This window comes from Pelodiscus sinensis, chromosome 19 (assembly GCF_052426305.1).
Source record: "Pelodiscus sinensis isolate ZL-2025 chromosome 19, ASM5242630v1, whole genome shotgun sequence".
Lineage (NCBI taxonomy): Eukaryota > Metazoa > Chordata > Testudines > Trionychidae > Pelodiscus > Pelodiscus sinensis.
The window spans coordinates 32,489,546-32,514,147 of NC_143070.1; the positions used below are offsets into that span (position 1 = coordinate 32,489,546).

Consider the following 24,602-nt stretch of genomic DNA (forward strand, 5'->3'; position numbering starts at 1 on the left):
CTCTCACATGGACAGGCATGAATGCAAAGATTAAGTCAAGACTACACAACATACAGGCTCCATTTAAGTCAGTTCTACTGATATTAATAACATGTAATATTTACCTAATTTCTACCCACGTGACAGCACTTTTCATGAGCAATGACAGTCCAAGAATTTAACTACTAAAATGCATCTCAAGAGAAGATCATTACACTGACAACTTTTTTGTTTTGGCTCCCACTCGCTGGCCACGTGTTGATCCCCACAGAAACCCAAACTGCACCACAGGGCACAAACAAACTGTCCGTGTACAGAATGCAGCCCACGGGCCATGTGTTGAGCGGCCCTGGGTGCTTGGTCCAGCCGTGAGGGCAGAGGACTGGACTCAATGACCTCTCAAGGTCGCTTCCAGCTGTAATGTTCTTTGATTCTATACTGCCCACATGGGGTTAGATGGGGGCTGGTGCCCCCTAGAAGGGACGGATCTCCAGAGCCCATCCATTCCTCCGTGAGCCAGCCTCTGCCCCCTGCCCTGGGACTGAACTGGAACCAGTGCCTCCTAGAGAGGCCCAGTGAGATTTTGGTACTAGGGCCCTCCAGTGGATCCCTTGCACTTGGGGTCAGGTCAGGCCCTGGTTTCTCCCACACTGTGGGGACCCAGGGGCCAGGCCCTGTGGTGCCTCTAGGCTGGTGTTGCAGTGTGAGGGGAGTGAATTGGCTAGTTCTGAAGCATTCCCCCCATAGGCCTCAGCAAGCCGGGGGCAGGGCTGAGCAGATGGGAGAAGCGGGGGCAGGAGGTGGCTGCCGGATATCCATCTCTGCCCTTCGCTGTCTCCTTTGAGCAGGGGTGGCTTGATCGAAGCACAAGCTAGACAGGGAGTGATTGCTGAAGCCCCCCCACTCTGCGGTTGTTCCCCACGTGAATCAGATTGCAGCGAGCCAGGTTATACTGGTCTGTGCTGCACTCACCTCTTTGCGAGCCATGTAGACAGCCCCTGAACCACTGGAAACTGAGCTTCTAGTCCAGCCTGATGTGTGACCTCAGGCATGCCTCGTGGGATGAGGTTTACCGGGGAGGTTGACAAAGGGCTTTCATGTCGGCAGGCGAGCATCTAGACTGCCCCGATCTGCCGACAAACAGCTGATCATCAGCTGGTTGTCAGAGCGCGGCAGCCATTTAAATTTAAATGAAGCTGAGATTATTTGAATCGCGGCTTCATTTCCCTCTGCCGATCAGACTCATCTACATGGCTCCGTCAATGGAGCCATGTAGTTTAGACACACTTGAGTGTTACCAATAGGTGGAGCAAGGGCTGGCAAGGATAAGTCTTGCCTTGGTCACGTCAGCTTGGTACCATTCCAGTGGGCAGATGGTGCCATCAGTTGCTTGATAGCGTTTTGTGTCTGGATGCAATCAAGTGAGGCAGTCCAGTGACAGGCGGGTGAGTGGCTGGAAGTCAGTGGGCAGGGAACTGGGTGCCAGGCGGCAGGTCACTGGCAAATTCAGTATATGGGGACGGGTCTCCCCACGCCTCCACTCCCAGCACTTGCGGGCAGAGTTCACAAATGACAAAGCTCTTCTCGCTTCCCCACCAGCCAAGCCATCACTTTACTCTGGGTCTTTAACATGGGCTGTCCCTTGCCTTGGCTGGGCACTGCTGCACAAAATGTGAGGTTGAGGGGCACAAGCACTCAGACCCGTCATCCCCCACCCTGCTGTTCTTGCCCCAAGGCCCCTTACACACTGCCCACCCACTAAAAATGCTCCTGAGCTACCTCGTCCTCTCTAGATCCACCCCCCACTTGTGCTCTCCCCCTGCCATTGCCTGCCCTGATATGCCTCTGACCCCCCACCTCCTGCTCCATGCCCTTGGCCCTGGCCTGCCTGACCAGGGGCTGCCACTGGAGACTGGCAGGTTTTCTACCAGCTGATGCCAGAGCCAGGCACCCCAAGCACCTCCCACAACCAAATCCCTCTCCCTCAGAGACAGGCAAACCCAGAGCCCCCCCGCCCCCACCAACCAAATCCCCTTCCTTCAGAGACAAGCAACCCCAGAGCCCTCCACTAAATCTCCCTCCTTCAGAGCTAAGCAACCCAGCGCCTCCTCCCCAGCCAAATCCCCCTTTGCTATGCCTCTGCTGTAGGATTAAAAACTCCTAATTACAAATCAAAGTACAAAAATCATAGCAAGACACAGAGCTGTAATTCCTAAAACCAATAACAACTACTTACTTAACATTTTTGGGTGATCATTAGCTATTAAAATAAAAAATAAACAGCACATGCATTGCAAAGTGATAATACAGATAAAGGACAATGTGTTCGGAGTAATGGAAATAACATTTGTAAAGGTGCAAAACTATAATTAAAATGGTTTACAAGAAGCGAGCGCAATTCAGGGAATCACATCAGCAGATAAAAGCCAGATTGGGAACTGTTATGAGACTTCATGTAGCTATACAGTGATAAGAGACTCTTTTAAATTCTCAAAATGTGTGACAGAGTTTGAGGATATGTAGGTAAGGGTATGTCTACACTACAAAGTTAATTCAAACTAACAGCCGTTCATTGGAATTAACTTTCATAGACGCTACACATACAAACAGCTAGTTTGAACTTAATTTGAACTAGCGGAGCGCTTAATTCCAACTAGGTAAACCTCATTATACGAAGACTAACGCCTAGTTCGAATTAAGTAGTTCAAATTAAGGGCTGTGTAGTCAGACTACCCTAAGCATTGACGTCTAGGAATTGGGAGGCCTGAGCCTTTAAGAACTCAAGCCCAGGAGCCCGCCCCCCGCTCGGGGCTGACATGCAGCATCCAGGGAAGCAAAAGAAAAACCCTTCGCACCCCGGTATTTACAGGCGGCTTGTACAGCGGGGTAACTGCCCCCCTCCCCCTCCCGAAACGGGGGTTTTGTCCACGAAAAGGGTCTGGTAGTGTCAGCCCCCCCCCCCCCCCCGATTTTCCCCTCTAGCCCCTCTTCTGACGCTACCTACAGGAGCTTGATCCCTCCAGCAGGTAAATTTCTGCCCCCTGCTCAGACCATGACACCCCCCCCCCCGCGGCAATTCGCCCCCAATAACCGTTTTAAACCCCCCCCCCCGAAGAGGAGGCAGCAAATCCGAGGGGGCAGCGAAGGCTCCTGAGTTGGCTCAGTTCGCTGCGCATGCTCAGTGCACCCAAAGTCGCATCTGGAGAAGTTTTGCTCGCTGCACCGGCCCGGGCCCGGGAGGCGGAAGTAGCCCGGTGACCCCCCCCCCCCCTCCGAGGGGGCGTGACCAGGCAGCTCCCGGTCGGAGCTAAGACCTGCGGCAGGGGTCGGATCGGTTTCACGGACCTGCTGCGCATGCGCGGTGTGACGGCGCCCCCCCCCATTCGGCTTCGCCGCTGTCACTCCCGGCCCCGCTCAGGCCCCGCCGCTAAGGGGAAGGTAGCGGAGCTCGTTGCGGTTGCTGCGCATGCGCCGCGCTCTCTGGGCTGGGAGCCGTTGGGGCCGTTACTCGCTCGGGGAGGGGCCGTGACCCGCCGTCCTGCGCTGCGGGTGAGTCCGGCGCTGGGGCTCGGGGCCTCGCGCTGCCCCCCCCCCCCCGCCTCTGCGGTCGCGTCACAAACATTCAGCCCGCGCGTGTTGTTCCCCCTTCGGGCTGTGGGCGCCTCCTGATGCGGGGGGGGGGGTTGAACACGGGGTGAGGAGGGGCCCTGGCATGAGGGGCGCAGAGACGGGGGGGGGGGTTGAACACGGGGTGAGGAGGGGCCCTGGCCTGAGGGGCGCAGAGACGGGGGGGGGGTTGAACACAGGGTGAGGAGGGGCCCTGGCCTGAGGGGCGCAGAGACGGGGGGGGGGTTGAACACAGGGTGAGGAGGGGCCCTGGCACGAGGGGCGCAGAGACGGGGGGGGGGTGAACACAGGGTGAGGAGGGGCCCTGGCCTGAGGGGCGCAGAGACGGGGGGGGGGGGGTGAACACAGGGTGAGGAGGGGCCCTGGCCTGAGGGGCGCAGAGACGGGGGGGGGGTTGAACACAGGGTGAGGAGGGGCCCTGGCCTGAGGGGCGCAGAGACGGGGGGGGGGGGCAGGAAGCTGAGGGGCCCAGGGGAGGCCCTGGCGGGTGAGCGAAGCTTTGGGGGATTTTTTCTGGTTTTAAACTTTGATTTTTTTTGTATCCTCAGTGCTGGTGCCTCAGACCCCCCCCCCCCCCCCGGGACCTGCCCCCCCACTGCTGAGCTCCAGGAAGTGACACGGCCCCAGCCCAGCGGCAGCCATGGCTGCAGAGAGCCCCGTGGAAAGTGTCCGGGAGGAAGCGCCGCGTCCCGTCTGCCTGGAGGATTTCACAGCCCCTGTCACTCTGGAGTGTGGGCACAATTCCTGCCAGGCCCCCCTCAGCCCTCAGGGCAGAGACACTGAGCAGCAGGGACCCCTCCGGCCCAACCGGCAGCTGGCAAACGTGGTGGAACTAGCCAAGCCGCTGAGTTTCCAGGCAGCAAAGAGAGCAAGATGGGACGGGGTGTGCGGGGAGCACCAGGAGGCTCCGAAGCTGTTCTGTGAAGAGGATCAAACTCCCATCTCTGTGGTGTGTGACAGATCCCCAACTCACATGGTGGTGCCCTTTCAGAAAGCTGCTCAGGAGTACAAGGTACAAAGTTGCTGTCCAGTGTGATGGGAAATAACATTGGGTTTTAATTACAAGCTAATTTCACTGACTGTTACTGGGCATAGGTGTGACACGGCTCCTTAAAGCCTTCATGGTACAAGAGATGCTGTAAAAAGTAAATGCTCTGGCTTTGTGGCAACTTACGTCAAATACCTGATGTGGGAAATGTTTCTCTGAGGCTCTAAATCCTGAAACCCAGCCCTCACTGGTGGCAGGAGGGGTACTTGTACAAGGTAAAGTGTTAACAATCAGAGCAGTTTAGATTGCAGGAGCTACAGGCCACTCTGTCAGTGAGCTGTCTTGGGACTGGAGAAGAGGAGGTTACAAGCTATTACTGATTGGATGAACAGGAACAATAATCTGTCATTTGCCTTATAGATCCATAATGGAATCTGGACTCTGCACAATACCCAGCAAGGGAAAGTCCTTGCTCTGAGCAGGTGTCAGTCCAGTTAGACAAACTGTGGGAAAGGAAGGTGGGGCAGCAAGTTGCTCATAGTCACCAAACATGTCAGGGATAGAGTTTGGTCCTGAACCCTTGTTCAACTGTTAGACTCCACTGCTCCCTGTCCCTCAGCATCACTGAACAGTGATGAAGTGTGGCCCTTTAAGAGAGAAAGATGCCTTGATAAAACCTTAGGCCCAGCAGGGAGAAGAGGTTTCCCACTGGGATGCTGAACTTCTGGGGGTTAAACTCCGATGCATGAACGTAGATGAGGTTGCTGGGCTGGATGCTGTGTGGGGCCCATAGCAGGGCTTCAGGAAGTGCAGGTCCATGCCAAATACAACTAGGATTCAGTTGGATTGTAGCAAGAGTTCAAACTGGTTAACTGCTAATGTTTACCAGTGCCAGTTACTGGTTAAACTTCCCACTGCCCCAGCAGTACCCGCTTGCCTCTGGCAACTAACATCAGTCTGCAGCTGCTTGGAGTTCCCATTGGCCAGCAGCAGTTCTTGTGGTCACCCTTGGCAGACCTCACAAGAGATCCCTGGCCCCAGGAGAGCCCATTTCTTCTACCAGCTCTGCCTGGCAGCAGGTTAAAAAAATACTGTCACTTGTAAAATTGTAATCTGTTACATCAGGGGTTCTCAAACCTTGTGATACCGTGACCCACTAAAAAAAAAAGTTGGGGGGGTGGGAGCCAAAGTTGTTAAGCAAAAATTGCACCAGTTTGTGACTGCACCCACCCCTCCCCTGAGCCAAGCCCCCCCAGCACCCTCCCATCCAAGTGCACTCCCTCCTCCCCCTGAGGCAGGTATCCTCAGTGTCTGGAGCTGCGCTCCAATCAAATCTCCCCCCCTCCCCTCGTAGAGCCAGGCATGGAGAAAGAATCTTACTTTTAAAAGCGTCTGCTTCTGCCGCTGGCCCGCTGCCTCAGCTAGCAGCTTGCAGGGGAAGCATCATGTGGCAAGTTGCTGGTCAGGTGCTACCCAGCCCGGCACCAGGCAACTGCCCCCTTCTCCCCCTCCTCCTCTTCACTAGATTCTGTGGTACTCCTCACTCCCCTGCCAGATGTGGCAGGAGAAAATTGACTGGGCAGTGTCTGGAGATGCCAGGAAGACACAAATGGGAAAAAAACCAATCAACCAACCAAAAAAATCGGATCCAGCTGCGACCCCCCCCTGTAAGTTGGTTGCGACCCACAGTTTGAGAAACGCTGGGTTACATGATGAGTGTTGTTAACCACCTGCATCCTTGTGCCACCACCCTTGCAGGTGTCCTGCTGCATCCGCAGTCTCCTCCTGTGTCTCTTTCTATGGACAAAGCCACGTTCAGGGCTGAGTCCCTGCTGGACAGGGGCAGAGCTTCACAAAATTGGGACTCTCTTAAAGGCAGACAAAGGGGCTCCCAACATCTGATGGGGTTTGCCCTCATGCTGATTTCTATTTCTTCAGGAAAAATTGGAGGCCCATTTGAAAACTCTGAGGGAGGAGAGAGAAAAGCTACTGAGAAGGAAAACAACAGCAGAAGGGAAAAGCCAGGCCTGTCAGTGCATGAGTTAATGTCCAGCCGTTGTGGCTTTCCCAGACATGCTCCCCAAGTGAGCTGAATGTCCCCCTGAAGGACTGTCTGCTCACTTGGTTCATTAACATGTTTGCTTCTTTTTCCTCCGTGGGTATCTCTATCAGGCTGGTGCTGAGTCCTGCCTCCTGCTGCTCTGGTTCTGAATGGGAACATCCCTTTCAGAGGGACACGGGCCAAAGGAGGTGCTGGGAGAGACCTAGTAATCACAAAGTAGAGTCAAATGTTACAAATTGTAGGGTTTTTCAATAAATTCTTCCTGCTGCGCACTCAGCTCCTCATGAAAGGGCTCTGGGCTCCACCCATGCCCCTGAGCAGCCCTTTCCCTGTTTTCATACAGAAATGGACCCAAGCTGAGAGGCAGATGATTGTGGATGAGTTTCAGCAGCTGCGGCAGTTCCTGGAGGAACAAGAACAACTCCTGCTGGCCCAGCTGGAGAAGCTGTACGAGGAGATTTGGAGGTTCCAGACTGACCCTGTCAGGAAACTCTCTGTGCAGATTTCCTGTCTCAGTGAGTTGATCGGTGAGCTGGAGGGGAAGTGTCAGAAGCCAGCAAGTGAAGTCCTGCAGGTGAGACTGAGGGACAAACATCCCAGCTCCTCATGTAGGGAAGGGAGGCTCCTGAATCACAAGTGCTGGAGCCCAGCTGTCCAGATCTCAGTGCAACACCTTGTGCATTGCTGCCATGCGAATGACTCTTGTGCTTTGTAGAGTTACAGGCACAGATCTATTAGAGATGTCAAAGCCCCATTTGCTCAGGGGATCCATGTTCCTGGGGCCAGGGCAGGGCCTCTCTTCCCAGATCTGTAAATCCCTTCCCTAAGATCCCCTGTGTGTCCAATGGGGCTGAGATTCTTTTCTGTGTCTTCTTTTCTAGGACATCAGAAGCACCCTGAGCAGGTATGTGGCTCTCGCTCCCCTCACACTTCATGGAGCAGGGAAAGGGCTTGGAGCGGATGTTAGCACCACATCTCCCCAGAACTCTACAGCCAGATGTTAGACATGAACATCTCGGACTCATTTAATTCTGAGGGTCTCATCCTCGCACTTTAGACTCTGGAATTCCCCATTCAGGGCAGAGTCTGACCTCAAGTGTTTCCTAGAGCTCTCACCTCCCTGGGGACTGGCTGCCTCAGGACTGTGGGGTGGGACATGGGCCTGTCACTGCTGGGCATTGGGCACATTCAGCCCAGGGCAGCAGGGACTAAGTCTGTCCCTCCCGAGGGCTGTTTGGAGACCTGTGTGGAAGGAGCTGGGGAGAGGGGAGCTGGTGTCTCAGTCTAATCCCTAGTGGACAGATTCCTTCAGCCATTCATGTGGGAACCTCCTGTCCCTTAGTGTCTGGAGGCCAAGGCGTGAGTTGGTCATGGAGGCTCTATTCCCCTTTACTCCCCCAGCCAATCTCCCCAGGCCAGAAGTGAAGAACAGAAATGGGATCTTTGAGGGGAAGGTTACATGGCCATGGGATGTGTTGTCCCTGTTCTCATGCTGGGAGAATTGGAGGAATTCTGACTCCAGGCCTGTTAGAACTGAGACTCACTAGCCAGAACTTACCAACAGTAAACGAAATACAATCACATGGAATTGTTTCTGTCCAGGTGTGAGATGGGGCAATTCCAGCTGCCGGAAGAGATTTCCCCTGAACTAGAAGAACAAGTCAGAGGTTTCTCCCAGAAAACGATTGCTCTGTCGGAGACTCTGAGGGAGTTCAAAGGTACCTGGAAGGGATGGATGAGGGGAAAGCGGTTCAAGTATCTGAGACTATTGAATCTGGCCTCTGAAGCCAACCTTCCCCTGCCTCAATTCACACACAGAGAATGGCGGCCCCATCACACTGCTCTCCTTAGAGACACTGAGCGAACAGACCCAACTACTTGCAGAGAGAGCCAGGGGTTTGCAAACTCTGAACCTCCCATTCTGAAATCAAAATATTTAAAGTTACTGTGATGGCAACATGTTCCGCCACCGCAGCTCCAGGTTATGATAAGAAGCAATAAGTGTGTAGGGAATAATTCCGGACATACTGGGTGCAGGTGAAAAAAAGCAGAGGATTTATTGTACATCAGTGCTGGTAGAGTACCACTTAGGGGTTAACCTGGTTAGCACTAACTTAATCAAAATATGCATTAGATTATATAGGCAGCAGATGGACAGAGGGGAAGTGATTTGATACGTCTAGTGGCAGAAACATAATGAGCACGTAAGCTAATAAACTACAAGGTTATTCAGTATCTCCGCCCATTGCCAATTAAACATGTTAGGAATAACTACTTCTATTATTGATAACACGCTAAGTGAGCCAATATAAACAAAGGCCCGTTAGATGGTGTAGAAGCTATTTTATGTTTAGCTAAAAGCTATCTTGTATAACAGAAACCATTTTAGCTTTTTGTTTTTGCACGTAGGCCAGAGTAAACTTTTTATTACCTCATGCACCAGGCCAAGACAGATGTGCTATTGAAATGTGTTAATTGGGCTGGTTTAGAGAGGAGAGGTACTCCCTCGTACCTGTCCACCATCTTGTTAATAAGGCTTTGTTTTTCCTAGTTTAATTAATTATTTCTGTAATTGGATGCCCTGACGTCAGACTGTTTGGTTAAGTGTATAGAGATACTAGGATTGATTGTATTAGACAGCCTTACTGGACCCGGCTTTGCTGGGACCAAGTTTGGCTCACTTGGCTTTTATTGGCCAATAAAACTGTCTGTTTAGCCGCGTAAACTGAGTGAGGCATTTGCTTCGACAATGGCAACTCTGTCGGCTGGAAATATAATAAGTCTACTGCGGGGGTGATATTTGGGATCTAAGCTTATTTTTAAGGAATAAAGACAGTGAAAATAATTCCTGCGCAGTTTTAGGCATCAGTCTGGGCCTTATCAGAGTGAGGCCTTCTTGTAATGTGGTAGCTAGGGCGACCAGGGTCAAGTTAACTGCTTATGCAGTAAATTCTCAGGCCTTGAATTTAGGATTTGAATGGCAGTTCTCAGCAAGATACCATGGACTGCCTCAGTTTGCCCCTACAAAGGGAATGAGAAGCCAAGAGGGAGGGGGTAAGGAGGGAAGAGTAAATCTCATTTACAGCTTGTCTCTCCTGGGACGGGGGTGGGGCTGCAGGGATATTGGCTCCATTGCTGGGAGGTGCCCTAGTTAGAAAGGAAATGACAATTTCAGATTCTTTCATACTAAATACCTGAGTGTGTGTGTCTGGTCTAGGATACAAGTGAAATGCAGAGTTCAGCGTGGGGACATTGTTATAAATAGGAGAGCCTGGAATCTCACCTCTCTTATCCCTTCCCCACCAGACACTCTGCCCTCTGCACTGGAGAGAGCAAGAGGAAAATCCCTGGGAGCTTTCAGACAAGGTGAGTTTGCAGGTGGAGATTCTTTAAATGATGAGAAATTCCTGTGAAAACATCTTCATGAGATTGTCATTAAAGCTACCAACCAAACCCAGCAACCACGGTGCACGCAGCCCTAAATCACAGCCATTGATTAGTGAGGAGACCCAGAGGCACTGCATGGAGACCTGTGGACACTTGGAGAAACACTGGTCTATGGGTTTGTGATGCTAAAAGGGTAAATTTAAAGCACACAAAGGACAGCACCTTCCGGCTCAGATTTCACTGCTCAGTCAGTTTCAATATGGGGTTGGTTTCAAACAATAAATAGGCCGAAAGGCTGAGAGCTGACTGGCTTCCATGGTATCAGTTTGTTCAAGGCAAGAAACTGGTGGATGCCCAAGGGCTGTTAAGTCTAGTGCAGGCCTGCGCAAAATACAGCCCATGGGTCGGATCCACCCCACCAAATCATTGGATCCAACCCACGAATATCACTCCCCATCTGAAAGCCACTCAGAAAGTGACTGTGAGCCCGGAGAGGAGCGGGGAAGGCTTCAGGCCCTGCTGCCACCCCCAGGACAAGCTCATTGGCCGGTTTCTGACCAGAAACAAAGCACTGTGCCAGCTCCCCTCTGGATCATAATTATTCACACACCCACATGGCCCTGCAGCCTGAGAGAGGGTTGGGCAGGCTCCCTGCCTGCCTGAGGTGGTTGGCCTGTGGCCAGAAGTCACTCAGATAAGTCTCCTGTCCAGAGTTTGCCTCTGACACCCCAACCTCTCCCTTCCCTTCCTCATCTCTGCTCCCCACTGCTGCTCCCCGCTTTGCATACCCAAACTCTGTCCTCCTCCTGCAGCTATATTTGCAAGACCTCTCAGTGATCAGAAACCCACAGCCCCTTATTTGTCCACTAAATCACTTCTCTAAATTAAAAGTACTTTAAATATCTAATGAGTAGTTGGCTAATCCAGTGTCCTAGATCACAGCCTGCCTCCTTCACCCAAACTGCCTCCTACATGCCCCCATCTGTCCTGCATCCCAAATCCTTACCCCACGGGTCCTCCTCCGAACACGCATCCCAGATCCTGCATTAATGTCATGAAAGAGTGCAGCTCTCAGCCACATTCCATTTGGCCCCCCGTCAAAATGAATTGCTCACCCCGTCGAGTGGATTGGCTCCTACTGAGCCATGTAAGTGAAAGCTGAAGCCAGACTATTTCAGACAAGAAAAGAGGCACAAATGTTTGATAGGGAAGAGGATTTGCTGTTGAAACAAATGAGCAAAGACCTGGTGGATTCTCCATCTCTTGAGGTCTTCAGATCCCTGGGGGACTTTCTAGAAAATACACTGTGGGGAAACAGCTTTGTGCCTGGGTAACTGGACTGAGTGTAATGGCTTGTGACACTGAGGAGGTCAGACTGCATGACTAAGGATATCTTCTGATCCCATGAATCCATGAATTTTAAGATCTCATCCTGCTAACACTCAGCACGTGTTTAACAATAAGCATCTGAATGGTGGTGTTAACTTCACTGACTCTGTTTTGGAAAGGATTTATAACGTCTCTGTCAGATGAGAGAGCAAAGTTTGTGCTGCAAATCCATGAATGAAGACTAAGGGTTTTAAATACAGCAGCCTGCATTTAATCTATGTCCATGTCCAGGCAGATGAATACGTGGCTTATCAGAAACACTGGGTGCTGATAACTAGATCCCATTGTTGCAGACACAGTAATATTGTAACTCAAGCCAGATACGGAGAGAAATGAATGTGGATTTGGGATCTAACTTGTGTGCGCTGTTTATGGAATATCTAGACTAAAGCTTTTGCCCACAATGGTAGAGTCTAGCACATGTCACCAGGAACAGAGTCTGGGGAGAATTGGGGTGTGGAAAGGATTAAAGCCCCTTCTGAATGGTCTCCAATTCCCCTTCTCCCCCTGCCAGGCTGCAGAACACCCATGTCTGACTCCAGCTCAGCCTCCAGCCTGCAGAGCCAGGGACAGGAAATGGCCGTGGCGGAGCCGGTGAGCTTCCAGGAGGTGGCTGTGTATTTCTCTGAGGAGGAATGGGTTCTGCTGGACCCGGGCCAGAGAGCCCTCTACAGGAATGTGATGCAGGAGAATTATGAGGCTGTGACCTGGCTGGGTAAGGATTCCTGTCCCCTTGGTTAACAGAAGCTGGGTGGGCTCTGGAGCAGCTGGGTTGGGTTTGGTTCAGGTTAATTCATTGCCTCTGCCCCCAATGTCAGGAGTATCTGCCCTAGTAATCTTAACAGTGAAAGACTGTCCCTTCCGTGTCCCCTCCCAGGGAAAGCAGGTTCAGGGAGATGAGAATGATGCTACTCTTCCCACAGTTAAGGTCTCAGTGCGCTTCCTTCCTGTCTTGCCCATTTTATGCCTTGACTGGAGGTGTGAGTAGAAAGGCTCAGGCAGGAACAGCAAGTACCAGAGTTCTGGGTCTGGCTGCTCTTAGTGCCTGCAGGTTCCCCTTGTTGGCAGTGTGCTGAGCCAATGGAAGCAGGGTGCAGGTCCCAGAGTCCTTCCCTGCCTGTAGCTAATCTCTGACATGCTGGTTCTTGCCAGTGGGAGGGGCTGGATGCTGGGGCTGAGGAAGGTTGGATGAGGCAGTTCATGCTCTGCAAGTGTTTTGTGGGAAGTGGCTCGATAGTAGATAAAAGTGAGCAGGGCTCTGCTTGCATTTCAGGCACAGGCTGGGTTTCCTTACAAAAGTTCAGTTTAATTGTCTCTGGGGCTCACTTGCCTCTTCCTGTGTGAATGTCTGGCTTCCTGTGTGAATGTCTGGCTTCATGCTCAGGTGACCTGCGTTCAGCTCTCTGCCCGTCTCAGACTGCCTGTGTGACCTTAGAATCATAGAACCATAGAGGTGGAAGAGATCTCAGAAGGTCATCAAGTCCAGCCCCCTGCCCTGGGCAGGACCAGTCCTAGCTAAAATCAACCTAGCCAGGGCTTTGTCAGGCCAGTCTTAAAAACCTCTAGGGATGGAGACTCCACTACTTCCCTAGGTAACCCATTCCAGTGCTTCACTACTCTTAGAGAAATAGTTTTTCCTCATTCAACCTGGACCTCTCCCACCTCAACTTGAGACCATTGCTCCTTGTTCTGCCATCTGTCACTACTGAGAACAGCCTTTCTCCAGCCTCTTTCAAACCTCCCTTCAGGAAGTTGAAGGCTGCTGTTAAATCCCCCCTCACTCTTTGCTTCTGCAGACTAAACAGACCCAACTCCCTCAGCCTCTCCTCATAAGTCGTATGCTCCAGCTCCCTAATCATTTTGGTTACCCTCTGCTGGATCATCTCCAATGCGTCCACATCCTTTTTGTAGTGGGAGGCCTAGAACTAGACAATACTCCAGATGTGGCCTCACCAGTGCCAAATAAAGGGGAATAATCACATCTCTGGATCTGCTGGCAATGCTCCTCTTAATGTAACCTAATACACCATTAGCTTTCTTGGCTACAAGGATACATTGTTGACTCTCATCCAGCTTTTCATCCACTGTAATCCCTGGGTCCTTTTCTGAAGAATTACTACTTAGCCGGTTGGTCCCCAGCCTGTAACAATGCTTCAGATTCTTCCGTCCCAAGTGCAGGACTCTGCACTTGTCTTTGTTGAACGTCATTAGATTTCTTGTGGCCCATACCTCCAATTTGTCTGTCACTCTGGACCCTATTTCTGCCCTCGAGCATGTCTACCTCTCCCCCTAGCTTAGTATCATCTGCAAACTTACTGAAGGTGCAATTCAGCCCCTCATCCAGGTCATTAATAAAGATGTTGAACAAAACCCGTCCTAGAACCAAACGTTGGTGCACTCTGCTAGTAACTGACCGCCATCCTGACATTGAGCCGTTGATCACTACCCCCTGGGCCCGACCTTCTAGCCAGTTTTCTATCCATCTTGCCGTCCATTTATCCAATTCACATTCCCTTAACGTGGTGGCAAGAATATTGTGGGAGACCATATCAAAAGCCTTGCTAAAGTCAAGGTATATCACATCCACTGACTTTCCCATGTCTACAGAGCCAGTTACCTCATCATAGAAGCTTATCAGGTTGGTCAGGCACGACTTGCTCTTTGTGAATCCATGCTGACTATTCCTGATCACTTTCCCCTCTTTCAAGTGCCTAAAAATGGATTCCTTAAGGATCCCTTCCATGATTTTTCCAGGGACCGAGGTAATTCTCGCCTATACTTCTCTGGATAGTCCTTCTTCCCTCTTTTGAAGATGGGCAGTACATTTGCCTTTTTCCAATAATCCGGGATCTCTCCCGACCTCCACCACTTTTCAAAGATAATGGCCAAAGCCTCCTCAATGACATTTGCCAACTCCCTCAGTACCCTCGGATACATTAAGTCCAGACCCATGAATTTGTGTATGTCTAGTTTTTCTAAATAGTTCCTAACCTGTTCTTTACCCACCAAGGGCTGTCCATCTTCATCCCATCTTGCGTCACTTAGTGCATTAGTCTGGGAGCTGACCTTGTCCGTGAATACAGAAGCAAAGAAAGCATTGAGTACTTCAGCTTTCCTCACATCATGTCACTAGATTACCTCCTTCATTCAGTAGGGACCCCACACCTTGTCCGATCACCACCTTCTTGCTAACATGCCTGTAGAAACCTCTCTTGTTATCCTTCACCAGTCACAATTCCAATTGTGTTTTTGCCTTCCTGATAAGCCCCTGGCATTTTCGAGCTTTACATTTATATCCCTACCTGGTCATTTGTCCAAGTTTCCAGTTTTTGTAAGCTCCCTTTTTGTGCTTAAGTTCACCAAGGATTTCCCCTGTAAGCCAATCTGGTCTCCTACCATGTTTGCTTCTCTTGCTACCCATCGGGATGGTTTCTTTCTGTGCCTTCAATAAGGCTTCTTTAAAATATTGCCAGCTCTCCTGGACTCCTTTCCCCTTCATGTTAGCATCCCAGGGGATTTCTGCCCATCAGGTCTCTAAGCCAGTCAGTCTGATTTTCTGAAGTCCAAGGTGTGTATTTTACTACTCTCTTTTCTTCCTTTGGTCAGGATACTGAAATCTACCATCTCATGATCACTGCTTCCCAGGTTGTCTCCCACCTCTACTTCCCCTATTACTTCCTCCCTGTTTGTGAGCAGAAGGTCAAGTTGTGCACGGCCCCTGGTTGGATTCTTCAGCACTTGTACCAAGAAGTTATCCCCAACTTTCTCCAAAAACTTCCTGGATTGCCTGTATACTGCTATATTGGTCTCCCAGCAGATGTCAGGATGATTAAAGTCCCCCATGAGAACCAGGGTCTGCGATCTGGGAGCGTCTCTCAGTTGTCCAAAGAAAGCCTCATCTACCTCATCCACCTGATTTGGTGGCCTGTAGTAGACCCCAACCACAACATCACTGCTGTTGTTTGCACCTTTAAACTTAACCCATAGACACTCAACAGGCTTTTTTCCCCTCTATATACTGGAGTTCTGAGCAATCATAGTCTCTTACATATAATGCAATTCCTCCTCCTTTTCTCCCCTGCCTGTTCCTGAACAGTTTATATCCTTCTATGACAGTTCTCCAGTCAAGCGAGTCATCCCACCAAGTCTGTTATCCCAATTAAATCATATTTCTTGGACTGGGCCAGGACCTCCAGTTCTTCCTGTTTGTTGCCCAGGCTTCTCTCATTGGTGTACAAACACCTCAGATAACCAGTTGATTGCCCTACCTTCTCCATTCGAATCAGGGGTCCTCCTTTGTTGCTCATTCCTCTTTGCATTCCTTCCCAGTATCCGACTTTCCCACTCCCCTCAGGGTTTTGGTCACCATCCCCCAACGAACCTAGTTTAAAGCCCTCCTCACTAGGTTTGCAAGCCTGCCCGCAAAGATGCTTCTTCCTCTGTTAGGTGGATCCCATCTCTTCCTAACAATCCTTGTGCTCGGAACAGAGTCCCATGGTCGAAGAAACCAAAGCCTTCTCTCCGACACCACTTGCGCAACCATGCATTTACTTTCTCAATTCGAAGATCCCTGCCCAGTCCTTTCCCTTCAACAGGACGAGAACACCACTTGCGCTCCGAATTCTCTGATCCTTCTTCCCAGTGCTACATAATCCGCAGTAACCCGCTCAAGGTCATTCTTAGCCATATCATTAGTTCCCACGTGGAGAAGCAGGAAGGGGTATGATCTGAAGGTTTGATCAGTTTTGTAAGACTCTTAGTCACATCCTGAATTCAAGCTCCCAGTAAGCAGCACACCTCAGTCCCTCTTAGAAGAGACTCCCCAACCACCACCACCCGTCGTCTTCTTATGGGGGTGGTGGTTGTGGAACCCCCATCCCTAGGACTATGCATCCCATGCCTTGCAGTAGATGGTGTTCTCTTCCTGTTTCTTCCTTGTGAGGTCCCTTCCAAAGCATTCACCACCAAAGAGCCTGAAAGTGATCTTACCTTTATAGCATTGGGGGATTCCTGTGCCTTTTTCCCCTCCTGGACATTACATGCTGCCAGTTCTCTTTCTAGTCCTGTACTGCCCTCTTGACTCTTCCACCTGCCGTGCTTCCAGAATTAAATGCTGCCTTCTATCGAGGAAGTCTTCATCCTCTCTGATCTAGCGTAGGGTCGACACTTGAGCCTCCAGTCTTCAAGTCCCATGGAGTACGTCTACACTTGCTCCCTATCTTAAGATAGGGATGCAAATGTAGGCGACCAAAATTGCTAATGAAGCTGGGATTTAAATATTCCATGCTTCATTAGCATGATTACGCCCACGTGCTAGTTCGAATCACAGCTGGTTGGAACCAGGAAATGCGTGCTGGGATGTGGTAGTTCAAACCAAAGCCCTTGGTTCAAACTAACATTACTCCCTGTGTGCGATCACCTCTCTCTTTAATAGCTATTATAGTGTGTCCCTGTTTCTCAGGGCTGGGAAGGGTACCTACACTAAAGAGAGGTGATGTTTAGCTCCATATGAGCATCCCGATCGCACAATAGAGTCCTGATTTACTCCAGAATTCCCAGGTGCTGCTGGGATTGATAATTTTGCTTCCTGCAGCGCCATATGAATTGCTGCTAGTACCACAGTGTTGTTATGGCTGTTCAGGGCAGCTCTTTCTGGAGCTCTGATGCCAGTGACACTGGCAGAGCGTGCGGCTTGCCCATGCAGCACAGCCCAGGGTTGCCACTAAGAAAAACCCAGACTCCATTCGGAGGCTCAAAGCGCTCAGCCAAGTTTGTGGAAAGGAGCAGGGTGCTAGTGTCCCAGCTCCTCAGGCACAAGTACAGTGAGACTTGTCCCAACCCAATAACAGTACCAGTACAGTCAGCAGTCAGAATGCTGCCTCTCAGCCAGTATCAACATGCCCCTTCTGTGACTTCTCATATAGTGTGTGACAAAGTCCCTTGGTAGCTCCCTGGGGTTCTGTGCTTCTTGGCAGATACTTGGGCACCTCAGACACTCACAGGGCCCTTTGTTGCCCTGGGATTTCCCTAGAGGCAAGGGTCCCCACTTACCAAGTTATTCTCATCACAGGCTAGTCATTGGGAATCACCATTTCCTTGCTTTGCTTCTCCCCCTCCCGTGCTCCCCTCCTACTGCCTGAGATGAATCCTTTTATGGGAACCTGGAGGCCTTAATTGGCAGCAGGTGCTTAATTAACTCCAGCTGCAAGCTGCCTCCCAATTAGGCCTCTATTTAATATCCTGGCTGCTGGGCTGTGCTCAGGTGAGGCTAATTTAGACACCAGAAGGTATTAACTCACCTACCAGTATGGTTGCCTTCTGTAGGCTTTTGTAAACCTTCCACGAGGCCTCAGTAGCTCCCTGCTTTTGGGGTGCTGTATTTTCTCCTGCACTCCTCTGCTCTTCTTCCTTTTGGAGAGGGGATGTCTGTGGGTGGGGCGGGGCTGCTGTTTTTGTGGCAGGCAGACCCTGGCTACCCTTACATTTTGGGCCAGGCACCTTTTTCCTCCTGCCTTTTGCAAGCAGCTTTCCCCCTGTTGCCTCAGCTAGTTGCTGAAGGTGCACAGGGGTTGGGGAGAGTCTCTGTTGCCCTGCCTTCGGGTGGGGGGGAGGCCCATCTCCCATCTTCTTGGGAGTCTATTTTTGTTCCTTTTGGGGGTTTTTCACCTCTGCAAGCCTGAATTCCACCATTCCTATAGTTTCCGCTTTCCCTGAGGCCAAGGAGGCATCTCTTCACTACTTGCCTTCCTTCTCCGCTGCTTGTCCCATCTACCCTCTTGTGTGCCTATACCCCACCCCCATTCTTCTCTTAGGCGCTAAAGCTTCCCCCGCCTTTTAATTACCACACACACAGCTTCACTTGTCCCCATGTTCTTTAAATAATAATTTACCCCTCATCTCCCCAGTGCAGCCGGAGGAGCCGCTCTTTCCATTCTGTGCTGGGAGCTGTACACCTTACTCTTTTTCCCTTCTCTTTTCTGAATCATCGCCCTCCCACCCCACTTGCAGCCTAGTGGGGGGGGGGGGGAGCAGTGAACCTCCTTTCTTCCCCTTCCTGCTCCCTCCTCTGGCATATTCGGTCCTCTCCTAATTGGTTGTTTGTCCTTCCCTCCTGACCCATGACCATGATGGAGGGGTTGTCTGGTGACACCCCTGCCAAACCTTTCCCACCCCTCCCTAAAAACAACAGACCCTCTGAGGTTGCCGGGCCCTCTGTCACTATGGTGGAAGGGGCAGACATGGACGAGGATTCCAGGGCCTCGACTGCCCCTGCCACGGCACCTCTAGTACTCATTGAAGAAACTCCCCTGAAGGGTAGGAAGGGCCAGTGGACCAAGAAGGGCAAGAGCCCCGCCTGGAAGGCAAAACCTGAGGTGAGGGCTCATTCCCTGGCCATTGCCCCCATGCAGGCCGCAGCCCCCCTTCCTTCCCGCTCCCCCTGTTCCTTCCACCAGCTCTGGGGGCGATGGTATCCCAGCTCCCAGGGAGTATACCCAGGTAGCTGCCATCCCCCCACCTGCCACCCCCAAAGTTGCCTCCCAGAATTCCATCTCCGGCGGCTGCGGCCCCTTTCCCACCCTGACAAAGAGGCACGGGGTCCGTTGTCTCCGTGTGGCAGCCTCGCCCCACGTGGAGACCTACGTACTGGCGTTGGCAAGCATGGTGGGGTCTGTGGCCGTGGTGATAGCCTCTAAGATGTTCAGAAAGGTGGTATTCTTTCTGGCATCCAAGGCCGCCACCGCAGTGGGGGGAGTCCATTTTCCCCTCGAGCCTTTGGAGGATCTGAGCATATGAGTGGTTTTGTCCTCTGTTCTTCCCTTCCTCCCCAATGCTGGCCTACTACCTTTCCTCTCCACCCTGGGTCCTGTCAGGTCTGTCAGTCCTGAGTCCCCTTCTCTAGGCTGCAAAGACCCTACCCTCTGCCACGTCCTTTCCTTTTGCCGGCAGGTTTCTATCCAACTACTGTCAGCGGGACGTGGCGGAGAAGCCCTAGAAGGGTCACTTCTGGTGCCCCATCAATGGGCCTGATACCAGGTGTACTATACCATGGGGGACGCCCGGTGTTTTCTCTGTTGGGCAGCGGGGCACATCTGAAGGGGCTGGCCCTGTTTGGAGAGGCACCCGGGACCCCCAGCGCCTGGGAGGGCACTGGCCCCACCATTGCCACTGGCCCTGACGGTCTGGACCTTGGGGTTGCCCCTCCTCCAGTTGTGACCTTGGTCAATCCTGCTCGGGCTCTGCAGGGCCCAGACAAGTGTGCAAGTGCTGCTGCCACTGCCAAAAGTGGCAAGGTCGGGCCCACGGAGGAGAGAGCGACGGGACTTGGGCAGGACCTTGGGACAGGAACCCACAAGGGGAGAGGCAATTCTTGACTTAGTTCTGAGTGGAGTGCAGGATCAGGTCCAGGAAATAACCGTTACAGGACCGCTTGGGAATAGTGATCATAATATAATAACATTTAACATTCCTGTGGTGGGAAGAACACCTCAGCAGTCCAGAACTCTGGCATTTAATTTCAAAAAGGGGAATTACACAAAAATGAGGAGGTTAGTTCAGCCAAAATTAAAAGGCACAATGACTAGTGCCAAATCCCTGCAAGCTGCATGGAAACTTTGTAAAGACACCATAATAGAGGCCCAACTTAAATGTATACCCCAAATTAAAAAACATAGTAAGAGACCTAAAAAAGAGTCACTGTGGCTTAACCACTATGTAAAAGAAGCAATGAGGGGATAAAATGGTATCTTTTAAGAAGTGGAAGTCCAGTCCTAGTGAGATAAATAGAAAGGAACATAAACACTGTCAAATCAAGTGTAAAAGTGTAATAAGAAAAGCAAAAAAAGATTTTGAGGAACAGCTAGCCAAAAACTCAAAAAGAAATAACAGTGTTTTTTAAGTACATTAGAAGCAGGAAGCCTGCTAAAAAACCTGTGGGTTCCCCAGACAATCGAGATATAAAAGGAGCAATCAAGGACGGTAAAGCTATTGCGGAGAAACTAAATGATTTCTTTGCTTCAGTCTTCACGGCTGAGGATGTTAGAGAGATTCCCAAATCTGCACTCTCCTTTCTGGGTGACGAATCTGAGGAACTGTCCTTGATTGAAGTGTCATTAGAGGAAGTTTTGGAACGAATAGAAAAACTTAATGTTAACAAATCACCGGGACCGGATGGCATTCATCCAAGGGTTTGAAAAGAACTCAAATGGGAAATTGCTGAACTGTTATCTGTGGTTTGTAACATATCTTTTAAATCGGCTTCCGTACCTAATGACTGGAAGGTAGCTAACGTGACACCAATATTTTAAAAGGGCTCTAGAGGCGATCCTGGCAATTACAGACCGGTAAGTCTAACTTCAGCCCCAGGCAAATTAGTCGAAATAATAGTAAAGAATACAATTATCAGGCACGTAGAAGAATATAATTTGTTGGACAGAAGTCAGCATGGTTCCTGTAAAGGGAAATCATGTTTTACTAATCTATCAGAGTTCTTTGAAGAGGTTAACAAACATGCAGACAAGGGGGATCCAGTAGATATAGTATACTTGGATTTTCAGAAAGCCTTTGACAAGGTCCCTCACCAAAGGCTCTTTTGTAAATTACATTGTCATGGGATAAGAGGGAAGGTCCTTTCTTGGATTGAGAACTGGTTAAAGACAGGAAACAAAGGGTAGGAATAAATGGTAAATTTTCAGAATGGAGAGGAGTAACTAGTGGTGTCCCGTAAGAGTCAGTCCTGGGACCAATGCTGTTCAACTTATTCATAAATGATCTGGAGAAAGGGGTAAGCAGTGAGGTGGTAAAGTTTGCAGATGATACCAAACTGTTTAAGATCGTCAAGACAGAAGCAGACTGTGAGGAACTCCAAAAAAATCTTACCAAACTGAGTGATTGGGCAACAAAATGACAAATGAAGTTTAATGTGGATAAGTGTAAAATGCACGTTGGGAAAAATAACCCCAACTATACATACAGTAGGATGGGGGCTTATTTGGCTATGACAGATCAGGAAAGAGATCTTGGAGTTATCGTGGACAGTTCTCTGAAAACTTCCACACAGTGTGCAGTGGCAGTCAAAAAGGCAAATAGGATGTTAGGAATTATTAAGAAAGAGATAGAAAATAAGACCCAGAATATCTTACTGCCCCTGTATAAAACTATGGTACGCCCACATCTTGAATACTGTGTATGGATGTGGTCTCCTCACCTCAAAAAAGATATTTTGGCCTTGTAAAGAGTTCAGAAGAGGTCAGCTAAAATGATTAGGGGTTTGGAACGGGTCCCATATAAAAAGAGGTTAACGCGACTGGGACTTTTCAGTTTAGAAAAGAGGAAACTGAGGGGGATATGATAGAGGTATATAAAATCATGAGTGGTGTGGAGAGGGCAAATAAAGAAAAGTTATTTATTAGTTCCCATAATAGGAAAAACTAGAGGACACCACGTGAAGTTAATGGGTAGCAGGTTTAAAACTAATAAAAGAAATTTGTTCTTCACACAGCGTGTTGTCAACCTGTGGAACTCCTTGTTAGAGGAGGCTGTGAAGGCTAGGACTATAACAGAGTTTAAAGAGAAGCTAGATAATTTCATGGAGGTTAGGTCCATAAAAGGCAATTAGCTAGGGTGTGACGGGCCGGCCCCGGACCAGGGGCGAGGGGAGCGGAGCCCCCGCCGGCCGTCACTCTCCCGGGGGCGGGGCGAGCGGAGTCCTCACCGGCGGGGCTCTGCCGGCCGGCCGCAGACCCCCCAGCAACCCCACAACTCTAGCCGCCGGGGGCGGCAGGCGGGGGCGCTTCCCCCGCGCTTGCGCCGACAGCCGATGGGCGGCCCCCCCCCCGCCGGCCCACGCAGGGAAGGCGGGGCCGGGGCGCACGGCCACTGGCGAGGGCCGCCAGCGGGGGCGGGCCCGGAAGGGGCGGGGCCCCGGGCGGCGGCCGGCGCGGCGGGCCAGTTTAAAAGTGCCCGCCGCCGGAGAAGCGGGGCGCAGGCTCCTCGCGGCGGCGGAGGAGCAGCCCCCACCGCAGGACGGAGCGTGAGCGCCACACAGCCCGGCTGCCGGCCCGGCGCTGGTCCCGGGGCCTCCGGGACAGCCACTGCCCCTGGCGAGCACTCAGCCCCTCGCCAGACGGCAGGAGGACCCCACCGCGCCGAGTCAGGAGAGACCGGGACGGCCAGGAGCGTGCCAGGGCTGGAGAGCTCACCCCTGGGACGCCATCGGAACACGAGACACCACAGACCGCCGAGTCAAGGTAGGCGCCAGGGCGACGGGGATCGGACGGCAGACCCAACAGGAGGGAGGAAGGAGCCCGGGGCAGGGCGCTTCTGGCGGCCGTGGGTGGACGGGCCACAGGGGGGAGAATCCTCACCCCCCTCGTCCACCGTGCCGGGGCGCTAGCGGCCCCGGCGCTCAGGGCCCCGGGCTGGGACCCGGAGAGAGGGCGGGACCGGGTCCCCCTCCCTCCACACGGGGAGCGTCCAGCACCCGACAGCCACACTAACCGACTGGGACCAAACTAGAACCCCGGACTGGGGGAGGAGGACCTAAGGCTAGGGGCTCTGGCCCCCCCATCCCGCTCGGCGGGTACTCACGGCCTGGGGTTCGCTGACCCCCCCTTCTGGCTGGGAGGGGGTGATCGCACCCCAGGGGCCCGGACTCCACACCGGCGGCCCAGGGACGACACAGGACAAAAGGAGGACCAAAAGGGGTCCGCAGACCCCCCCTCTCGGACTGGGAGGGGGTGATCGCACCCCGAGACCCTCACATAGGGGATGAATTGGTGTCCCTGGCCTCTGATTGTCAGAGGCTGGAGAGGGATGGCAGGACAAAACGCTTGATCGTTGTCTTCAGTCCACCCTCTCTGGGGCACCTGGTGCTGGCCACTGTTGGCAAACAGGGTACTGGGCTCGATGGACCTTTGGTCTGACCCAGTATGGCCGTTCTTATGACCTATGTCGGGGAGGTGTCCCTTTCCCCTGCTCCCCAGTCCCCATCCTCTCTTACCCTCCCACTGCTGCTCTTGTCCCCTGGCTCTTCCACCATTCAGGCCCAGCCCTTTTACTCCAAGGGTTGGGAACTTGCTATGAGGAGGTGCCGTAAGTATGCCCGGGGTTCTACCCCACCTACTGAGGGGGAGGACAACCTCTCTCAACCTATGGGAGTGGACTCTGGAGCCATCCCTCCCTCTCAGCCCCTGAACATTTCACAGCACTGTGGGGCAGTTGAGGTGACCGCGGAGGTTGCGGGAGAGGTGAACTCCTCCCTCCCAGGGTCCCTACAAGAAGGGGAAGCCATGGAGGTGGCTCCCACTGTCCCCGCCTCCACTGAGGGGGCAGCAGCTGACCTTGACACCGACAAAGATCACCCTCTGGTGGCGGGCAGCGGGCTCGCCTTCCTCTGTTAGGAGATGGAGACTTTGAGGTTGACCCTGGTTGCCTCAGAGGGGGATTACCATGCCGTAGAAGGACAACAACAACTGTCCTCTACTTTCCCCCTCCGACCCGCTGCTATCCCTTCTCCCTGCCTCTGAGTTGCCCAAGGGTGCGACCATCTGCTCGGCCATCAGCAACACTTTGGCTGTGACCATCAAGACCCTGGAGGTTCTCAGTCGGCAGGAGCTACCGTTACTGTCCATCACCCCCGACACTGAGGTCTCTGGTGCTGCACCCTCTGGCACTGGAGCCCAGCGCTGGGGAGATGTTACCTATCCCTACTGCTGCCATTGATTCACTGCCCTGTGAGGAGGCACCACATCCTGGCACCTCCTCTGCTGAGGCTTCTTGCCCTGCTCCCTCTCCTAGCCCCTGCTGCACTCTTCTCCCTGTTCAGTCCCCCTTCCAATTGAGCTTCCAAGCCCTCTTCCTGCTCCTCTCGTCCTTGTCTTTTCCCTAATACCCCACCACTTCCTCCCACTACTCCCCTTCCTCCCTTTCCTGATCTTTTGCTTGACCTCTTTTCCTCCCCTTATTTTGTTGCTGCTGCCCCCAGGATTGCCATATTCAGTCCAGATATTGGCCCGCGAGAGGCGGTTTTCGTTTCTCCTGCTCCCAGCCCATCTGGGGCTGTTCTCCCTCTGCCACTGTCTTCCCAGCAGGAACTCCAGAGGCCCTGCATCCCTGTGTTGATGGGTTGTGGGGTTCACGGAGGGGTCTTGCCCCAAGGCGTTTGAGGGCCCG

At 52.1% G+C, this 24,602-nt stretch overlaps 1 protein-coding gene across 1 annotated transcript in view; it reads left to right on the plus strand.

The window, feature by feature from the left end:
* LOC149523058 (uncharacterized) overlaps window positions 1–24,602 on the plus strand; it is a 224,171-nt gene that overhangs the window by 189,220 nt on the left and 10,349 nt on the right. The window contains 5 exon segments of the mRNA XM_089771245.1: window positions 7,000–7,230; window positions 7,538–7,560; window positions 8,259–8,374; window positions 9,963–10,022; window positions 11,947–12,147. Coding sequence (XP_089627371.1) covers window positions 7,000–7,230; window positions 7,538–7,560; window positions 8,259–8,374; window positions 9,963–10,022; window positions 11,947–12,147 — 631 coding nt within the window.